At 49.2% G+C, this 21,758-nt stretch overlaps 1 protein-coding gene across 2 annotated transcripts in view; it reads left to right on the forward strand.

Annotated features, from left to right (window-relative positions):
* RFX4 (regulatory factor X4) overlaps positions 1–21,176 on the forward strand; it is a 152,814-nt gene extending 131,638 nt beyond the window's left edge. For both annotated transcript variants that reach the window (XM_056118722.1, XM_056118721.1), the window contains exons 16-18: positions 8,561–8,723; positions 10,637–10,775; positions 19,589–21,176. In XM_056118722.1, coding sequence (XP_055974697.1) covers positions 8,561–8,723; positions 10,637–10,775; positions 19,589–19,861 — 575 coding nt within the window. In that variant the 3' untranslated portion in view covers positions 19,862–21,176. The remainder of the gene's footprint in view (positions 1–8,560; positions 8,724–10,636; positions 10,776–19,588) is intronic.
* The last annotated feature ends 582 nt before the right edge of the window (positions 21,177–21,758 follow it).

Here is a 21,758-nt window from a genome sequence, read left to right on the forward strand (position 1 = left end):
AAGGTCATGCCGGTCTCTGCAGCTCTTCCACAAATCAAAGTCTCACTTTGCATGGACACTTCCCCATTTTTCAGCTGGAGAGAGAGAGAGAGAAAAAGAGAGAGAGAGAGAGAACAGCATTGTTTGAGCACGATAAGCACAGATAAAACATTGCATCTTTGTTCACAGGGATCTGGCACCCTAGTAGTTAGGATGTGTGCATGCGTGCGCGCGCGCGCACACACACACACACACACACACACACACACACTTCTCTGGCCCTAACTATAGGTAAAAGGTAAAAGGCCCTAACTATATGTATTCCTAAATGTTTTCTAACCACCGTGGGGTATTTTTTCCTGCTTTTTAGTTTTATTTTTTTTATTTTATTTTTTTTTTGCTTTTTTTTTTGGGTCACACCCAGCGATGCACAGGGGTTACTCCTGGTTCATGCACTCAGGAATTACTCCTGGCCGTGCTTGGGGGACCATATGGGATGCTGGGAATCGAACCCGGGTCGGCCGCGTGCAAGGCAAACGCCCTACCCGCTGTGCTATCACTCCAGCCCCTTAGTTTTATTTTTTAATTGAGTCACTGGTGAGCTATACAGTGACAAAGCTGGTCACGATCAGTTTTCAGACATACAATGATCTAGTAGCCATCCCTCCACCAGTGTCCATTTCCTACCACCAATGACCCCTCCTGCTACCCCCCTCTTCCCCATCTTGCCTCTATGGCTCTAGGGTTTCTTTCCTTCCTCACGCCTTCCCCCACAATCCCACATTCTTCTGGGCACTATGGTCTGCAACACAGACACTGAGATAACCACTGTGTTTAAAAAGTGTGTGTGTGTGTGTGTGTGTGTGTGTGTGTGTGTGTGTTTGCATGTATGTCTGGAGTTTGCAGGAAACAGCAGTGGCAAAGAGAGTGAAAGAGGAGTATCAGGAGGATCAGCGTGTGCCCAGCCTGGGCCTGGCAGGTGAAAGTCTGACATGATAAGAGATTGATTCAAGGATTCCATCATAACATTTCCACAAAGTCAAGTCTACCCCCCACACTTTTGCGGGTTCACCAACTCCTTTGTGATTCAGCAATGTGCAAGGCCCTTGACTTCGTGAAGGAGAGACTGCCATCCACCCCTGTGGAGCCAGGTGGGTGGTGCCAACCTGGGCCGACCGCTTCACATGACGTGGTGCTGGGCTGCATTTCTTTCCCACCCTGGAAAGCACTGGGTGAAGCGGCTGCTCTTGCCCTGGGCAGGCCCCCAAAGGGTTCTAAGGCCTCATTTACGATATCCCCTTAAGTAGTCACTCCTTCAGCAATGACAATAAAAGTTAACAATTAAACTCAATGTTTTCAACTTCCCACCATGGCTTCCCTGCAACACAAAACCAGCGCATGAAATCATTGCGATGCAGGGCTGCCTCAAGGAATAAAGGCCTACTCCTCCTAAAAGGCTTCACCAGAGCACATCTGGCCCGTGCAGCTGTACCTTCTCTGTGGTCACTGGAGGGTGTAACAAAGATAATTGGTCCCAGGCCCTTGCGTATAACAAAAGCTCAGGGATTCGGAGGGTGGCTCCCAGTGGGCTCTGTTGGGCCCTCAATGACTCATTTATAGAATCTTGATGGCCACTGCCAGGGAGATGCCCCCACTTCCATTCCAGGGGCTCCCCTGTCTTTAAAAGAACAAAATTCAGAAATGTAAACTGCGACCCAAGCTAAGTCTGTTGAATCTGCTCTTGCCGTCACCACCAGCAAGTGTTGGCTTGGTTAGTATTTTCTTGTCCAGTTGTTCCATCAACAAATTATGTTGGATCAGTGCCATGTTCAGGGGTTATGGGAATGGGGTTTCAAGTGAATAAAACCCAACTGGCAGTGTCTGTTATATGACATGGGCATTCGAATGCATAGGAATAAAGAACAAAAGTCAACCATCAGCGATGCACATCATTTCAAATGGCCATCCATGCTCTGAACAGAGTGCTCTCAAATAGTAGTAAATGGGGACCTTCCTTCCCCAGAGAGGAGATAGTTATCTGGAGACCTGAAGTATCACAAGGAGTCACTTGCATGAAGGATGGGGAGAGCAAAAGATCATTCTAGATGACAGGCGATAGCGTGTGTGTGTGTGTGTGTGTGTGTGTGTGTGTGTGTGTGAAATCTTCTGTCTCAAAGTTACAAGAAATGTTTGTGAAGCATCAATTACCATCAAGCAATATGGTCAAATAGAACTTGACAGACGGAAGCGGACCTTGGTGAAGGAATTAGTTGTATGTATGTATGTCTGTAACTCAGTCATGACTAACTTTCTGATTCACGGTGACTTCATTAAATTTTTTCAAATGAAATTGAAAAAAAATTTTAAAAAAACACCCTGCTGTGATACTGTAGTGATAGAAAAGATTGGATTTTATTTTCCAGTTTGAGCTGTCCCAGGCAGTAACACCAAGCCCACATAGCTGCTGAGTGACTGAAATATGGCTCATGCCACTAAGGAACTGAATGTTTTAATTATGTTTCATTTTGGTTGATTTAATTTATCCTGTCTGTAAACCTACATATATAGGGCAGGGCACCTCGAGAATCCAGACAGACTAAAAGGAGAGATATCTCAGGGTGGCACTAACAAAGACTTGGGTTAGTTCAAAACTTGAGCAACGCCCTTGAGGATTCTTAAAACCTTAGTGTTGGGGGTGGGGGGTGGTTAGGGAGGTGGATCAGTGCTAGTTACTTGGCTTGTCTCTGGCAGGTGCCACAAAGGAATTAGTCCCTGATCTAAAGGGTGGAAGGGCATGGCCTGCCCGCCTGCCTGGGAATTCTAAATTCTAAATTGTCCTGAGTCTTGACCAGAACCTCACCATTTCTGATTTGGGTGGCCCTGCGCTGCTTGGAAGCAGGCCACAAGGCCTTGAACCCAAAAGCCTGGCCATTCATAACGTGCTCCAGGGACCAGCCACGCATCATCATCTGGGACCAGCCTGTGGCCAGTGCAGAATTCCCAGCCTCCCTCCCGACCTCCTGAATCAGAACCGCATTGCTAACAAGATGATTCCGCGCTTCCAACGGAAGCAGTGCTTTCAAGTGTGAGACTCAGCAGCTGTTGGGTTGGAAAGGAACTGGAGTTGGGCAGACCTAGATTCAGACCCCAACCCTGCCGCTGACCTGGGGGGAAACTTGGGCTTCACCTTTCCCAACTGAAGAAGAGAATAGTATGACTGATGATAACAGGCTCTGGTGAGAAGCCAAGGAGTCAATACGGAAAAGAAACTCTGTTGTTTATTACATGGTAATTCATTTTTCAACAGTTCATTATAGTCTATTCTATTCCAAACGCCCCTGTCCTGTGCTTAAAATTCCTCTTAAATCAACCAAAAGGGTGGGGGAAACTCAGTGCAGAATGCTGTTTTGTTGGGGATGGAAGGGAAAGAAAAGGCAGTGGCAATCCCGTAACATGGATGACAGCTTCTCTTTGGAGGATTCACAGACCTTTAGACTCTTTGCAGGATATTCCCAACCATCAGGCGCCCCCACCGCCCGCCTCAGCTGACCACCACTCCTCATTGCTCGATGGAGCAATGAGAAGAGGCCAATAAGATCCGGGACTTAGACAAAACGGGGGAACGTTTGTTATTGTTTTGCCAGCAAATAAAAAGGCATTAGAGCTGTCTTAAAAATTAAGCACAAACTGTTAACCGCACAGATTTTCTTTTATGAGTCTGAAAAAGAAGAAGCGGCCAGTCTCGCTGGAGGTCCCCCTGGTAGGAAAGGGAATGCAAGGGGGGTTTCTTTTCTGCTCCCCAGGCAAAGAGGGTTTCTCCCCCATGCCAGTAGGTGTTAATCTGCTTAAGCCTGCCTGAGTGGGTTTGTTAGATTGCTGGCACATGGCCATTTAGTGGTTTTGTTTCCCAGACCACAGGAGCCCATTTTTCCAAGAGTTCCACTAGCTTTTTGTTTGATAACGTCTATTTCCAGCAGCCTTTACTCCTTCAACAACAAATTCAATGGAACAAAAATTTACTGAACACCTACTATTTGGCAAGCCCCACTGTTGGGGACACAGAGATGAATAAAGAACAGTTGCTGGGCTCCCGGAACGCACACAAAAGTAACTTCTGCTGCATTCTCTCAGGTGATGGCGATTATCACTGCGTCTTCCCTCCGCTTGGGGAAAAAGAAAAAGAAAAAAAACCCTTTGGCTTCCCGAGCTGCCCCCTTTAAATACCCATTGACCTGGCAGTGCTTTGCCAAGGTCCCAGGGGCTTGAAGGGTTAATCACTTGACAGTGGTGGCAGCTTCATTGTTCTCCCAAACTTCCCACCCCCCTTCAATTCCGTTTCCAACTGTAAAGTTGTCTAATATAGTTTAATAGTGCTTTTCTTTTCTCAGAGACCATCCACAGACTCCACAGAAAAAAAAACAAGATAATCCAAACAAAGATGACATAAAACAAAAAGAACCAAGTGGGTAGAGCAATTGCCTTGCATGCAACCAACCCAGATTTGATCCCCAACACCCCAGATAGTCCCCCACCACCACCCCTTGAACCCATCAGGAATGATCCCTAAGTGCAAAGCCAGGAGGAAGCCCTAAGCACCACTAGGTATTGCCTCAAATTTTTTAAATGCTCGAGCAGGCCCAGTAACGTCTCCATTGGAGACTTTGTTATTACTGTGTTTGGCATATTGAATACATCACGGGCGGCTTGCCAGGCTCTGCCGTGCGGGCGAGATACTCTCAGTAGCTTGCCAGGCTCTCTGAGAGGGGTGGAGGAGTCGAACTCGGGCCGGCCATGTTGGCTGCGTGCAAGGCAAACGCCCTACCGCTGTGCTATCGCTCCAGCCCAAAATTTTGAAATAATGAAAATAAATACACACAATAAAAAAAAGCAAATTTCTCCGTTCCCCAGCACCCAGAGAGAACCCTTTATTAGTATCAGCGGTGTTTTTTCAAAATGGTCACAGCTGTAGGATTTCCTATGAATTTAGAGGAGAGCTGTCACTCACATTTTAATCATCTGAAATGTCTTTTTTGTTGTGTGTGGGGAGGCCGGGTGGTTCTTCTAGTCTTCCTGAAGGTGGTTATAAATGATTCTTAAGGTCAGGTCAGGGAGTGAGTTGCGGTGTTTCTTGTGTACAGCCCCCTGAGCACTGGGGGATGTGGTCCTGGTGTTTCCCAGAATCCGGGGATCAACATTGAAACATCCAACTGGGTTGGCTAAGAGTTTCTAAGAAGCTCCTCGAGCAGAGTTTGGCAGCCCCCCCCCCCAATAAGTATAACTAACGCAGAGCCTACTTAGTGATGGGGTTGGGTGGAAATATGGGAAACAGAAAGAGGGACTTTCTAGCCATCCTCGTAGATGTGGGCACATGTGAGTTTTGTAGGAAAACATGTTTAGAAGTTGGCTATAATTAGCATTTAGCCATTTCTCTTCCATTGTTGTCACCTCTGGTGACAGGATGTGACCCAAGCAAGTTGTCTTTAGTTCTTGGAATCCGAAACGGGAAATTCCGAATTTTCTACTCTTAAGAAAGTCTGACATAAAACCATCTGAACTCACCGTGAAAGTGTACTGGAATATTATTAAAAAGCCCAACACAATGCCAAGGTTTTTGACACGTTGTCTAAGCTTCTCCTCACAATGATCCAACACAGGTAGATGCCACCATTTCTGTGTGAGAGATGAGAGAAGGGCTGAAAGGGAGAGGCCTGGTCAGTGTCCCCAGAAGAGAGGGATGGGATCCAGCATGAAAGAAATCCCTGTGTGAGCTGAATTCCAGGACAGTCTGCTCGCAAGCCTGGGCCCACTGTTCTAGATGCCCAGTCACCAGGTGTCCCTCTTGGAAGTTGAACCTTTTGGGGCAGAGCCTATTTGTCTCATTCTTGATGATACACTTTTGTTTTTGCTCTACTCTGTCTTATTCTGTCTCATTTCTTTCACTCCTACTTTCGTTGGGGCGGGGACTGGAGGAGTTGTGCTCAGGGCTTATTCCTGGCTCTGTACTCAGGGGTCACTCCAGCAGGTTCTGGGGACAGTATAGAGTGCCAGGTGCTGGGGATGGAGCCCGGGTCAGCCACGCACAAGACAAGCACTTTACCGACCGTGCTACCTCTCCAGCCCCCTTCACTCCTACTTTTATATTCTTGAATCTTCCATAGTCCCGAGTTCTCCACTCAATTTGTAATTCTTGAAGTTCTTTATTTATGAACTGGGGCAAGTGTTTCTTTAAGGACCTATATTAGATGCCATTTTAAGGGTCTAGTAGATGAGACAAGGGACTGACTGGGTCACCTGACTTAGATACTGTATTTCTCATGCTGGGAATGAAAAAGAAAGGAAGAAAGGAGAAAGGAAGAAAGAAAAAGAAAGGAAGGGAAGGAAGGAAGGAAGGAAGGAAGGAAGGAAGGAAGAGAGGAAGAAATCCTCAGTATATGCATCCCAAAAGATATTCTGATTTACAAAAACATTTTATACAAAGTTCTTTTAATAACGGTATTAAAGAGGCTTCCTTCTGCCAGGCCTTTCTGTGCGTTTCTCACTGAGTGTCTGTCGTGCCACGAACAGTGCCGAACCTAACTCCACTTTCCCTGCTGCTCCGTGACAGGGCAGCGGCCCTCCTGTGCTATCTGCCTAAACAAATAGACCGGATTTCTTAAATGCGCCCTTTGTCTTCCTGGAATTTTAAGATAGAAACGGTCTGCAGAAGAAAATGCAGAATTGGAGGAGCACATTTCCCCCTCTCCCTTTAGGTTAAGAGTAGCCTCTCGGGATGCCAACACTGATGGCGGGTCCGGAGTTGGACTGAAACTCTGTTAGTAACAGGATTGTAAATCGTGCCACCTAAATAAAAGCTAAAGAACAGCCTTCCCTTCCCATGCACCTTCAAGGGGATGTTGGATCCTCTTCACCTGCCTTCACAACAGATTCAATGCTCTCCAGCCTATCACTGTTGTAACATTTCCCAGAATCACACTGATGGGTTTACTATCCCTTTGAGTGAGTGAGTTCTAAAATGTCTCGTGACATTCTCCAGCGTGTGGAGCATTCAGTGTTGTCATTTTCTTTTCCCAGCGCCCAGCATTTTCAGGGTATCCAATTAAAAAGTAAATTAATGGCACTAATAGTGTGTATGGAATAGGTCACCGTTAAGGTCACTGTCTAATAATCTTCAAAAAGACCTGAGCTTGGCCGCCCCTGGTAATCTGCTTATGCTGCTGAGAGCAATTTGTTGGATCCTTCACACCTGTTGAGTGTTGAGACATTATTTTGCCCTTCCTGTCTGAGCTACACGGCCCCCAAGCTCTCTTTGTCCTCTCTCCTTCAGTCTTTCTTTTGGGGGTTGGGGGCAGGGGTTGAGCCCACATCAGCTGTGCTCAGGGCTTACTCCTAGCTCTGAGCTCAGGGATCATTCCTGACAGTGCTCAGGGGACCATATGGGTACCTGGGGTCCAACCCCAAGTCAGCCGCGTGCAAAGCAGACACCTTGACCCCTGTACTGTCTGTCTGGTTCCCCTCTTTAAAAAAAAAAAATCTTCACTATCCCCTTTCTTCCTCTTCTTCCTTCAAAAGTTTGTATTAGCCATCATTGCCCTCCTTCAAACCGGGCTTTTATATTAAGCTGATGGGGATCCAATAGTGGAAAAAATAGGAACCCCTCCCAGACCCCCTCTCCCCACACCCTGGCCTGGGAGATTACAGGCTGCCTGGGAGTGGAGAATAGACACGCCTCAGATTGTGCTGATCAGTGGGCGTTGCAGGTAGCAGCAGGATGAGGGGAGATCCGATCTGGTCAGGGGTTAGGAGGGTTAGGAGGCTACATCATTCTCTCTTGAAAAATGAAGACCTCAGGTACCAGGAGGAGAGAGGGGGTCCAGGCAGCAGCAGCAACAGCAGGGGAGAGACACCGCTGTACTGGAGCTCCAGGTGTCCTGGAAGAAATGAAAGGAGCAGCGGTGTGGTTGGATGCACTAGAACAAAGGTGGGGGGACTTCCAGTGAGAGGTGGGCGGGGCCATGAACTCTGGTTTTGTAATGGTTGTGGGGGGAGGGGGGACGGGCAGAGACAAACTGAGGACATTGGTGACCGGGAAATGTACACTGATGAAGGGATGGGTATTGGAACATTGTATGACTGAAACCCGATCATGAACAACTTTGTACCTGCGTATCTCACAGTGACACAATAAAAAAAAATCAATGCAAAAAATAATAAATAATGAACAATTTGGGGGCTGGAGCGATATCACAGCGGGTGGGGTGTTTGCCTTGCACACAACCAGCCCGGCCGAGCCGGGTTCGATTCCTCCGCCCCTCTTGGAGAGCCCAGCAAGCTACTGAGAGTATCTCACCCGCACAGCAAAGCCTGGCAAGGTACCCGTGACATATTCGATATGCCAAACACAGTAACAACAAGTCTCACGATGGAGACATTACTGGGCCCGCTTGAGCAAATCGATGAACAACGGGAGGACCGTGACCTGTGACCCGTGAACAATTTGGACTTGGGCTGAAGAGCGCTGGGATGGCTCAGGAACGTTTCCACGAAGTAGGTGTGACCGACGCCCCTTGATTTGTCTCCACAGGCGCCATGCAGTCCTACACCTGGTCTCTGACCTACACGGTGACCACGGCGGCGGGGTCCCCCGCGGAGAGCTCCCAGCAGCTGCCCTGTATGAGGAGTACCCACGTGCCTTCTTCCTCTGTCACCCACAGGATCCCAGTCTACCCCCACCGAGAGGAGCACGGGTAGGTGATGCTCCTTGCCCACCTGCTGCAAGTGAGTGAGTGAGCGAGTGAGCGAGCACTGGTTTCCTGGAGGAACTTTGGGAAGGGTGGGTGGTTCTGGCAGGGTGCTCAGCATGATTCCCCACTGTCATTCCCCGTGACAGTCAGCGGAAGTGAGCGTCAGGGACCCCATTTTTCAGGTGAGCACATTGAGTTGGGGCTAGTTCAGTGCAGTTTCCCTGGGGCTCATGGGGCTGCTAATCCTGGGACGGCAGCACCTTCTGGGCTCTACCCACAGCCCATGTGTTTTTCCTTATTCCTTCATCCCTTGCCCAAAACTCCCTTCTAGCTGTTCCCCTCCGTGGCACTGTGCAGCCTTAGAAAGCTTCAGAGTAGGTCTTTGATGACGATGACTCATGCCCAGGATGGCTTCCCTGCTGGCCTGCTGAGGGATGGGGATCCCTGGGGGATGGCAGTTATTAATGGGGATTAGGGGAACCTCTTGGTGTCCTTTGGTACCTTGCCCCAGAAGAAGAAAATCAGTCATTTTTCCCAATTGAAAAAAAAGAATTCTATGTAGTAAAGTGGCGACAAATGAACTATAAATTCACTTGGAAGAGTTAGCTGAATCGGAGTATGCTTTTGGCTGCTGCATTATACCTTGTCCTTAGAAGATACCAATCATATAGTGTCATGGGGGCAGGTGCTGATAACCACTCATGGCGTTTTAAAAGGAGGCAGAAGTGATAGTACAGCAGGTCGCATGCTTGCTTTGCATGCGTGGCCAACCTGGGTTCAGCCCCTGCCCCCCCCCCCACCCCTCGAGTATTGCTAGTAGGGGTCCCTGAGCACAGAGCCAGGAGTAAGCCCTGAGCCCAGCCAGGTGTGGTAAAAAATTAAATAAATAAGTAAAAAATTAAAAGGCCCTTATCTAGGACAGTCACCAAGCCTCATGGACTGGGTTCCCATAGACCAACTGAGGAGAAGACCTTTCGAGTCCTTTCTTCATGGCTGTCCAGCAAAACGATAGCAAGGTGGTGACCCCAAGCCATGACGCAGACTTAGATGTTAGTGTCCATCATTTCTAAATGTTCAGGCCCCCTGACCAGGTAGGAGGGCAGCCAATATTCTACCATGGGGCCTCTAAGAGAAGTCTTCCACGCTTTTTGGAAGAGACTGAAAATGATTTCCGCGAGCTCTTGGGTTCTGCAGGAATGGCAGATCAGACAAGCTCAGGGTCACGTGTTGGCAAATTGGCTGGAAAGTTGTGAAAAGGAAGAGCAGTCAGAGCCAGTGTTTCCCAGGACTGACTTCCGGTGTTAGAGGCCATCTTTATCTCTCTGACTTCGGCTCTCTGACAGAATGCAAACTAGCTGAGGAGGAGCCTATGGCCCCCTGGAGAGAGAGTCGGGCTTACAATGGAGGGTCCTTGAGGCCTGCCTGGGAAAGGCTCACGCTAATGCACTAGGTCCTTCCCTGCTTGGGCAAGCAGAGACCTGAATCCCAGAACAGAAATTCCAGTCATTTCTTCCTTCTTCCCTACTTGACTTCAGGTTATATTACGGGACTCTCAAACACCATGGGAGCAGGGGTTCTCATAGCTAATTATGTTTTGCTCAAGGCTGGCTTGCTTTCCCCACCCCCAAGAGCCCCAGCCTGGAGGTAAGGGAGGTACACTGGGATGTCTGGGGTGGGGGGAGTGGGAGGGGCACGGAAACTCACCTTGGGGATTGAAACTTAACACAAGGCCACAGAGTGGAGAAGTTGAGGATTGCAAGGAAGAAAAGTTGGGCCATGGGGGACAGGAAGAGAGAAGAGAGAGAGAAAAAAAGAGGGAACTTTAGGGAAGTTGAATTTTAGAGGTGCCCTGTCCCCACCGTACCCCCTTTATTCCCCCCGGCCCTGTGAGTGACCCCTGTGTCAACGTGTCTTAGGTACACAGGTAGCTATAACTACGGCAGCTATGGAAACCAGCATGCTCACCCGATGCAGAGCCAGTACCCGGCTCTCCCTCATGACACGGCCATCTCGGGACCGCTTCACTATGCCCCTTACCACAGGGGCTCTGCACAGGTGAGTCGCTGGGCCTGCTGGCTTTGTCCAGGCCGGGGAGGCATGATGCCAGGTCTGCTCAACTTAACACAGTGAACGAGCACCTTCTGTCAATTGTGTGTTAAAAAAAAAAAGTGGGGGAGGTGGTGGGAAGGTATTTCCCTCAGGGTCATCACCCATGCCCAAGGGAGCTCAGCTGTGTACTCACTCACTCACTCACTCACAAGACACTCATGCAAGAGACTTTGAAAACAGTTTCCTAGAGTTCTTGGGTTCTGTGGGAATGGCAGAACGGACAAGCACACCATCAGGAGGCGGCAGATTTGCTGGAAAGTTTGCCTCGAGCAAACAGGAGCAGGGCCGACCAGCTGTCTCTTCTCTTTGACCTCGCCATCCCAAGGTCAAGTCAGCCACACTCTCTGTGGCCCTTTTCAGGAGGTCCTCCCATTCTCGGAAGGGAAGTCAGTCCTCTTTCCCTTCACCCTCCTCCTCATCTCCACTGAGGACCGTCATCTGTACTGCTGTCTATCTCCCATTTCCACTCCTTTTCAGCCCACCTCCACCCCTTCATGATTTTACCAGGAGGGACCTTCCAAAGTGGATCTTTGGTCAGATTCGTCCCCACCTTGTGTATTTTCTGGAGAGTGCTTGGTGTCCAGCTAGCCTTGTCTGTGCTCTGAGGTGACTCTTCATGGTGGTAACAGCCGGAGCAGTTGGTACCTTTTGTTGTCCTCCTCTCACACTGTCCCGGACACTACAGCTTGCCCATGCATTCAGTTGTCCGTACACAGTGGCTCTGCACCCCCACGACCCTTGCCTCTGCTTAGGTCTTGGGGATGGTGAAAACCTTCCCATTGGTCTCAGTCCCTGTCTCTGCTCCACCCCCTGGCACTGTAACTGGAGGGGTCTTTTGGACAAAAATCAACTGGCCATGTCTTTCCCTCTTTGGCACATCTCCATTTTCGGGTCAAGTTCAGTTCTTTAGTATGTCTCTCAAGAACCGGCACCATCTGGCCTCCGCCTGCCTTGCTGGCCTCAAACCCTCCTCTGCCCCCACTCCCAACACACACACACACACACACACACACACACACACACACACACACACACAAACTGTGTGTGTGTAGTTCTCCACATCTTCGGAGAGATTTCTCTCTGTCTGGCTTCCCCCCCCCCCCCCCGCCCCCGATCTTGACGACTTGCTGTTCAGGACAAGCGTTGCTCTGTCTTTGTGGCATTTCCTGAGATTGCCACCCGCTTCCTTCCTCTTAGCCGAGGTCAGGTCAGGTACCCACCCTCGACTCCCTCAGTACCCTAGGCTTCCCTCTGTTGATCTAACGTCTTGCCCACATTTCCCGTCACTGACTTTCCTGACGCCCATGACAGAACCCAATACTCGTGGAGAGCAAAATGAAGTCCACCATCTCTGGGCCACAGGACGCGGCCTCTGTCCCAAAGGGACTCACTGGTTCCGAGCACTTATCATGGGCCGGTTCTGCATGAGCACTTCACGCAGCCCTCTGGTAATGCTTCTAGAAAAGGGCATGAGGGTAGGTTATACCCATCACAGGTCATCAACTACATGATGGGAGTACTGAAGTGAGGAGTCAGCAGTAGGCGCGGCAGCTTAGACATGGGTGCGGGCTGGGGGTACACACTTGCCATGGGCGTGGGGCCCAGGGGAAGTCACTGTATCATGGGTAGCATGTGGAGTCTGGCCCAAGAAAGAGCATTTTCGGGTGATCTGTGTGAGCTAGAGATGGAAGAGCCACCAGAGGTAGGCGCTCGGCTCTGAGGAGCTTATAGGAGTCTAGAAAAGACATGGCAGCCCTCATGCTAGGTGCGGGCCACATTACATCAGCTGTCGGCACACAGATGGGCCTCTGAGGGAGCTCGGCGTCTCCACAATACGGGGCGCTGAGGGCACACAGGCGTCTGTTTTGCTTTCCATCGGTAGCGCCAAGGGGGAACCTTGGTTTGGTCCCAAGACAGTGCAGAAGTTGATTCCACTAAATCACCACCTGGGGGATTCATTATAGGGCTCCGACTGCGTCACGAAGCCTGCAGATAGCAGTGCTGGTACTCCCTCCTGCCATCCTAGGAATAACTCGAAGTTGCCACCGTGGGCGGGGTCCTACTCAGCAAGTCTAAGCAGCTCACACTGTCACTCAGGCATTCCGTCCCCAGGCACGTCCTGGGCACCCATTCTGTGAGGACACAGTGGAGAAGGGGAACAGGAGACCCCAGTGTCTACACGGGTGGTGAGAGGGAGTCATGCACCCTCCCAGCCCCCCAGTCACAGCTCCCAGAATTAGTGCCCCTCTGTCTTCACTCTTCCATCCCTGTTCATGAGATACGAGACTCCTGGAGCTGGTTATTTTTGGGTTGTTTTTGTTTTTGTTGTTGTTGTTTGTTTTTTGGGTCACACCTGGTGATGTTCAGGGGTTACTCCTGGCTCTGCACTCAGGAATTACTCCTGGCAGTGCTCAGGGGACCATATGGGATGCTGGGAATTGAACCTGGGTCGGTTGTGTGTAAGGTCAAAGCCTTACCCACTGTGCTATCACTCCAGTCCCTGGAGCTGGTTTTCTTGGGTGATCACTCCAAAACCATGGCCGTGAAGAGAAGCTAAGGTCTCCTCCAGGCCCATATAGATGCTGGCCTGAAGAGAGAGGCCCTTAGATAAAGTTCTTATTATAACTTCTGCCTATACACATGTCCCCACGCACGTGCGCGCGCGCGCGCGCGCACACACACACACACACACACACACACACAATAGTTCCTGTCTCAGTCTCGTTTGTAAGGAGCTGTGGGGGTAGGGGACAGTGACTTCACGTCTCTACCCCAGCTGGTGGGTGAAGCCAGCAGCTCTCAGAGCTGTGGGGAAGGCACAACCCCAAAACCCATTCTTCCTTGATTCTCATGAGCACATCATGCCTCAAGCTCAGTTCTAGGCATTTTTCCTCCACAGAACCATAGCTCACAGCAGGCTTGAGAAGGCACGTGTCTCAAAGAGGAGGAAATCGCCTCAAGAAGCCATTGGCCCCAGCTCATATGGCCAGCTAGGCGCCAAAGCAGACTCAGATTAAAAATTCCCCAAGTCTGACCCCCCAAGTTCACGGCCACTCAACCACCATGCTGATCATGGAGGGTGGGTGGGAGGTAAATTCTAGAAATCATCATTAATACACTCAGTGTCACACACCCAAGATCCTATGCTTCATTCCTTTCCTGGTCCTCTGGCGGGAGCTTGAGCGTGGAGGGGGAAATTCACGGTAAGACTCCTCGGTGTTAGCTTTCCAGAGCAGAGATCAGGCCCTTCCAGTTCCGAGGACTGAACATCACACTTTATTATATCAAGAATCACTAGGGAAACAGCTCATCTACATTGATGGAGGCAGGGAATCACCGTTTAGAGAAGAACAGTGTTGAAGAATATGTTGGCCATTAACATAGGAGTAACTGAAACTGAGTTGGCATGCACAACCCCCACCCCACCCCATTCCCACCTACCCCTTAGCTAAGTTACTTGCCCTGTCTACAAGGTGCTGTGATAGTGGACCTTCTTCGGGCATTTCCACACTCAAAATAACTGGAAGTCCTTTGGGGTGTTTTTTGTTTTGTTTTGTTTTTCCAATCTACTCTGCCTGTGTTTTTGTTCATGCTGCTTATTTGCACAACACAGGCTCTCTTCCAGGGTAACACAAAGGTAAAATGTCCAACCCTGTTCCACTGCTCTTAATTTCTCAATCAGTGAATCCAGACTAAGGAGACTACCCAGTGTAAGGTTTGATACACAGCAGAACAACACCCCTCTGGCCCCTGTGAGTGACAGGGGGCTGGTGGCCACCACCCCTGCCCTAGCTTCCTGCTCTCATTCCCGACTCACAGGAGAACACAGAGCAAAGGCACAAACTGCAAAGTATTGCTGAGCCTCTTTCAACGCATGTCCGTGCAACCACTACTCTGACTGCAGCCATGAAAGGGCATTGGACCTTTGAGGGCCACTGGATTTGGGCTAGAACCATTCCTAGGATGGCTAGAAACCCACCTAGAGTGCACCAAAAAAAAAAAAAAACTGTTTCTTTTGTCTATGTGCCCCTCCCCCACCCCTGTCTTCACTCCTCTGTCCCTGTTCACAAGACACGAGACTCCTGGAGCTGGAGCTAGAGTTTTTTTTTTTTGCTTCCCGTGGCAGAGATCTGATGACTGCTCCAAGATTTGTGTAGGGCACTCACAGTGGGAAAGTACCTTGGGCCAAAGGACCAAAGGGGGTACAGCTCATTCTGTCATTGTGGTGGGTGATTTTGCCCTAGGGTCAGACTCAGGATACAGACCCTAGCTCTCTGCTCCTGAGTAGCTCCATGCCTTAGTTTTCCTCATCCGAAATATAATTCTAGTAGCTATCTCCTAGAATTTTTGTGAGGATTAGATGGGTGAATAAAGGTCTGAACAGGGCCTGGCTGGTAGTCAACACTATCTGTGTAGTAGTAATAGTAGAATTTGAATTTGTAACACTGCAGTTAATGTAGCATATGTTGTATATAAAGTTTGTGTTGGTCTCTGTCACTGCACTAGCTCTGTGAAGTTGTCTGACCGTTATATTCCAAAGTCCTGGGACAAGTTCAGCCCTTACCATGTCAGTGCAGTGAATGAGGGGCTGAATTCTTAGCGTGGAACTGAGTTGCTGGGTGACCTCTCTTGACCCCAGTTCTCTTATCTGTAATATGAAAGACAGGACAGTCACTGAGGCCCCATCAGGAATGGCTCATGGTCCACTGAGGCCCAGAAGAATGCTAGCTAGAGCTACCCCATTTCAGAAACTAACTTCAGGGGCATCTTTTGGTAACTCACACTCACTAAGCCCGTTCATCCTGGCCTGAAAAAGCTCAGCGGACAAGAACAGAGATTTGTGGGGTGCCGTGTCCTCTTCCCCCATGAGGTTAGGAGGAAGGCTGGCGGGGCCAGACCCACGGGCAGCACTCGGGTGCGGTGAGAGACGCCTTTCATAGGGAGACAGTTTGCACTCCTGACTGGGCCACCTCTCACCCCTTGCTCAAGTAGCAGCCCATTCAGGAAGGGTCAGGGATAAAGGGCTCATTCTTCCCTCTCCATGGGCAGGAAAGTCAGCCCTTGGTGTGGGGAGTCGCTTCTCAAAATAGAACTTCCTAATATGGTTCCAAAGAGGCCCAGAGTCCATTGCAGCTGAGGACGGTCTTACACCATAGCTATTTGACAGAGCAAGTGACCACGCACACACATGCACGCAAACACACCATATACAGGCACCCTTCCCCAGCAGGCCCACCCCCCGTGGCAAAACACACACACACACACACACACACACACACACACACACACACACACACTTCACCACACCACATGTACCTCTCAAAAGGTGTGAGCTGGTGGTTGACAAATACATCAGTAGCAACAGTGTGTGATTTGCTACACAACACAGTCACTTCCTGTTATGGGCCTTCCACAAAAAGCGCCTTTATCCTGTGCAGAGCTCTCTGGACCCCCGGGTTTGTGCCCGGCCTGCCCAAAGGGCCCTGCACGAACCCGGATGTGAAGTGTGAGAGGTGAGGCGGGTGCCACAGGCCAGCCAGGGCTCTCCCGCCAGACTAAATAGACGTTTCATTGGTGGCGTTCACCACCAGGCCCAGGCAGCAGGCCTGTGGGCCGCTCGTCTTTCAATGGGCTCTTCACCACGGGAAAACGCGTGCCTGACTCATTTGCAATTAGCTGACCTAACGGCACAGAATTTTCCATGCCGGATTCTGTGGTAACAGAATTTTATTGTCACATTGGAGATATTTTGAGCCAGTCTCATTTCCAGGCAATTACTCCTTTGAGTCTGTGACACAAACCGCTGGGTTACAGCTGCATGGACGGTCCTTGACGGGGCACAAAAGCCACATACTATTGGTTCTGTGGGCAGGAGACTTTGACATTTTACCTACAGAAGGCAGCGCATGTGAGGGCTTGGTTTGGAACCAGCAAGATGAGGCCGAACTGAGAGGGAAGAACACTGTGATATGTAGGAGTGGAGATAGTCACGGCGATTCATGTTTCATGGTCCGAGTTTCCCAAGGGGAGAGCCCTTCCTCGACCATGCGGTTCAGTCATGGTGGATCACCATTGTGGGGGGCAGATTGTTGTGGGGGCCATGTGGGGAACCCAACCACAGCTCTGGGGTTGGGCCAGCTCTTCCACATCTCATGATGTGACTCCACAGGATGCCAGGGAGGTCGTGGGGGAAGGAAACAGTGGGGTCACAGTGGGTAATGTCAGGAAACGCCAGGGGTTCCAGTTTTCTTCCCTGTACTGGAAGCTTGGATCCCTAAGGTTCTTTCTAATGTTACTGTCCAAGCATTGGTTCACCCAATAGCTTTCACTGCCCACTGGGTGTCAGGCATGATTCCAGAGGTTGAGTATATGGCACTAAGCAGGAATACAAGCTGGTGGAAAGAGACAGCTGCCATGTGGGGATGGTTAGCTCTTGAGCTGAGGGGCAGAGTGGGGACCATTGCTTGGCTCCAGGCAATGAGGCAATGAAGCATTCAGAAAGGGCTCTTCCCTGAGGGGATAGTTGATAGACTTGAAAAGTGCGGACATGCAAGAAAGTGGAGGGCTCAGGCCGTAGTGTTCTAGACAGAGGAAAGAGGTGGGATGGGAGTTCCTGAGATGGGAACCATCTGGGCAGGCTGTGGCACCAGCGTAGAGAGCCCAGCCACAAAGAGCACTGTGAGCTGAGGTGACACATGTCCTGGGAGTTGACAGAGTATCAGGAGAGAGGAAAAAAAAAAGACCACTTGGGTATGACTCTTTTTTTTTGTTTGTTTTTTTGCTTTTTGGGGGGGTCACACCAGCGATGCACAGGGGTTACTCCTGGCTCTACACTCAGGGATTACTCCTAGTGGTGCTCAGGGGACCATATGGGATGCTGGGAATCGAACCAGGGTCGGCTTGTAAGGCAAATGCCCTACCTGCTGTGCTATCACTCCAGCCCCAGGATATGACTCTTTCTTGAGCTGAACTGTTTCACAGAGCTGGGATTTCCTTTCATGGACAAGGCCTAATTGACCTGGTCTCTGAGGTAAATCCCACAGTGTGAGCCTGCTAGACACTCAGGGCTGAGGCCTGAGGACCCGCCCCGGCTGCCTAGCCAGTGGCCTGCTGTCCATCCTTGCACTGCAGAGCACACATGGGCATCTTTCATGTTTCTTCGTGTTCTCCGTTGGGCCTCCAGAGAGCCTGCAGTCTCCCTGGCAACGGACCTTGATGTTTTCTCCCTTGCTTCTCAGACACCAGGGCCACCTCTCCAAGGTGGAGTTTCCTGCTCTGTTGACACTGGAGTGGCTACACGGTGCATTATGACACGGGCTCTCCTGTGTGGGAGAACTCTGTCAGTACTGGAGGCCAGAGCCATCTTAATACCTGGACCCCTGAATCGCTGCTTCTCTTGCAGTGTTTCAAGTCTAACAAACCCCCTTCCCCTGCTCCCCTAGGCTCCCCCTCAGAAAGGCAGAAGTGTTCTCTTCGGTCTCCTAGACTACAGCAGCCATTGTTGTCATTGCCCCTTCTCCGGCTGTCTAGGCTTCAGCCGGTCTGTCTCCCTCACAGGAGGCAGCCACCCACCTAATCCCTCAGGGGCTCCATTTTCCAACTGTCAGGAAGACAGCTGGGGAGCAGCAGAATTCAGGCTCACACTCTCTCACCCAGGCTCACTGTCCAGGCCCTCCCTGACTGGCTCCTGCTCCTCCATGAGCGACTCTGACTTTTGCACAGTGAGAGAGGACTGGCTGGCACACAGGGGCCACACAGGGAGCCCACATTTCCTCTCCTTCCTCCCCTCTATGGAAAAGGGACTTCTGCGCATAGCAGACTCAGAAACAGCAAAGAATAGAAAGGAAGAAACGCTTCACAGGAGCTTCTCTGATAACTGATTCTTTCTAGACTGCTTTCCCTTCTTCCTGTAGCTCCTGAACACCCCTTTCCACTGACCTCTGGAGAAGTACCCCTTCCCTCCCCTCTCAGTTGGCCTCTCTTGATGCCTTCATCCACCATCACCCTGGCCAAATAACCTACCATTTCCTACCTGCGAATCTCCTAGGACCTCCGTGAATGTAAACTAAAAAGAGATGTTCTCTAAGTGATCAGCACTAATAATAACCTTGGAAGCTGTTGACTTGCTTCCTCTTCAAAAGCCTGCTTTGAAACTGCAGTTCATAATTGAATTCAACTGTAAAATGCTATTTTTAATCATGTCATTGTGTTTTACTTGGCAGTGTTCTCTTGGATTGATGGAGTGGGACCTATCACATCTCCACAACCCATGATAAAACTCACAACCATCCATCCAGCCATCCATAGCTATCTGGACAGGCTGTTGCACGCGTGCACACACACACACACACACACACACACACACACGCACACCCCGCTTTATTCCCATGGGGCTATTCCTTCTTTTGGGTTTGACTTCCCAAAACATTCTCGATTAAGAGCATAACGTCCTCTTTCCTTGCTGAGTGTACATCAGCCAACTCCGCCTATGACATCCTTTCCATATCTTCTGTTGATAACTTCCTAGACCACGGACTTTTAGAAATGTATTGATTCCTCCCCATGAACTTTCAGGGGTACACCTTAAGAAATGTAACTTGAAACAGATTGGAAACATGACTGATTATGTGTGTGTGTGTGTGTGTATGTGCGTGCGTGCATGCATGCGTGAGTGCGTGTGTGTGTGTGTGTGTGTGTGTGTGTGTGTGTGTAACTTCAAGCTAACTTTAACTTTATGGAATTTCTTTCCCCTTGACAAGTACCCTTTTAATAGCCCCACTTCCCGGATGGAACCTTGTTTGATGAGCAGTACTCCCAGACTGCATCCTACCCCAGTCACTCCCCGCTGGCCAGAGGTGCCCACAGCCAACACGTGCTACACAAGCCCGTCTGTGCACTCCACGAGGTACGGAAACTCTAGTGACATGTACACCCCCTTGACCACGCGCAGGAATTCTGAGTATGAGCACATGCAACACTTCCCTGGCTTTGCTTACATCAATGGAGAGGCCCCCACAGGATGGGCTAAGTGACTGCTATCATAGGAATCCATATTTAATATTAATAATTATTAATAATAATAATAAACCCAACAGCTACCCCTCTCCCCCGAAGACTTTGTCTCTCTACATCGTAACTTGTGGACTATTCCTAGGTGTCCAGTTTCCTAATGAATGCGAGGCTGGGATTCAGTGTGGGTTGAGTAAACGTTAGTTCAGAAACAGGACTCTCAAAGTCCATGAGATCGGGCTCCTGGAGCCCAGCCAGACGTGGCTGTTGGATAGAGCACTGTCTCTGCCAGGCCAGTCTGTGCCTTTTTCCTCGGTTCCGTGGCTTTGCTTTGTGTTGGCAACCACTCCCAGTAAGTTACTTCTTTTCCTGTTGACAAAAGCTCTTTTTAGTCTTGAAGGATGGATACTAGAGATGGAATCTGGTGTTGTGTTCTTGGATAGGCACATAATTTGCCAAGAGCACTCACCTTGCCATCTGTCATCTCACCTACAATGAACAGCTCTCAGCCATGCCATGCATTCCTTCTTCCTGGTGATGTCATCGCTAGTTCCCAGAGCACCAGGGCAAAATGTGGGGATCCGGAAACTCCAGATTCTCTGTTCACACTCAAGTATGTCACAGTCCCTGCATTGTCTTGGAGTGTAAGCACTGTCTAGAGGGAAAGAGAGGCCTGTTTTATATGCCTTAAGTTAATGGAGGTCTGTAGGGGACTGGTTCTTCTACATCTAAGTATATGCCCTAAGTTTGCACAATGGCCAGTGTCAGCAAAAAGGCAGGAGAGAGTTGTAAAGTCATATGAGAATGTGGGTTTGTGGCACTGAGTATCACACTCAGCTTTGTTATATATATCAACTTTGTGAAACTGAATGGGCCAAACCTTAATGTACCAAGAACTCCGTGTGAAAGTGACTTTTGTGGTTCCTTCATAAGACTATAAACATTTCCGACACTTTGATAGAAAAAAAAATTCAAAGCTGTGCCTTTGAGTCTATACTATACTGTGTATGTGTGGAAATAAAAATGTATTGTACTTTTGGAAATTTTTTTCGTAGGCATTTTTCTGTCAGATTTGTAGTAATATGAGTTTGTTAGAGATTAACATAGGTTTTCTTTCTGTATTATAAAATGCACCAAGCAATTATGGTGGACCTATTACCCTATGGGTAAGAAACAAATGGAAATATGACATCGGATGTTTTAGCAATTGTTCTGTAAATAAAAATATTTGATCACACCCCTAAGTGTGATAATCATGTCTACAGCTAAAATGGAAATAGTTTTATCTGTACAGTTGTGCAAGAAAAGAACGGTTTCACACTCAAATAAAAAGTATTGAAATGCTCTGCTTTCTTCATTTTCATTTTGCATTTGCTGACCTCTGTAGCAAACAATATTCTGAATTTTGGGGTGGAAGTGGAAAAAAAAGCCCTAAATGGTCTTCGAAGGTTAGGTTTATCGAGTTTCCTGCCATGTGTAAAACAAGAGTCAAGGAGAAATCACTCATCCGGTCCTTGAATGCCAACTTCACAGTGACATAGGGTTGGGGTATGTTAGGGTCCAGAGGCCAGCACTTTCAGCAGGGATTTCTCTTGTCTTTGCACAGTGACCACTGCCAGCCAGTCAAGGACATAAGACTTCCAACCCTTACAGGGAATATTATTCTCCAACACCAACATCATTAAGTGGTCCCCTGACACTTAGTGCCTGATGCTTTAATGATCACCGGTGTAAAGTCATTTCAAGTGCAGTGCTTTAAAGCTAATAAACATCTGAAACACAACAATAACATTATGGATAGCTAATAAGTGCAACAAGAGTTCTTCTCCTGGGCTACATTTTGATTCTGGAGCTGAGTATTGAGACTATAGAAAGGTCAAAGGAAAAAAAAAAGAGTATTTTACCAGACTTTAGGGAAAA

The sequence above is a fragment of the Sorex fumeus genome, unplaced genomic scaffold, assembly GCF_029834395.1.
Source record: "Sorex fumeus unplaced genomic scaffold, SorFum_2.1 ptg000003l, whole genome shotgun sequence".
In the NCBI taxonomy this organism is placed as follows: domain Eukaryota; kingdom Metazoa; phylum Chordata; class Mammalia; order Eulipotyphla; family Soricidae; genus Sorex; species Sorex fumeus.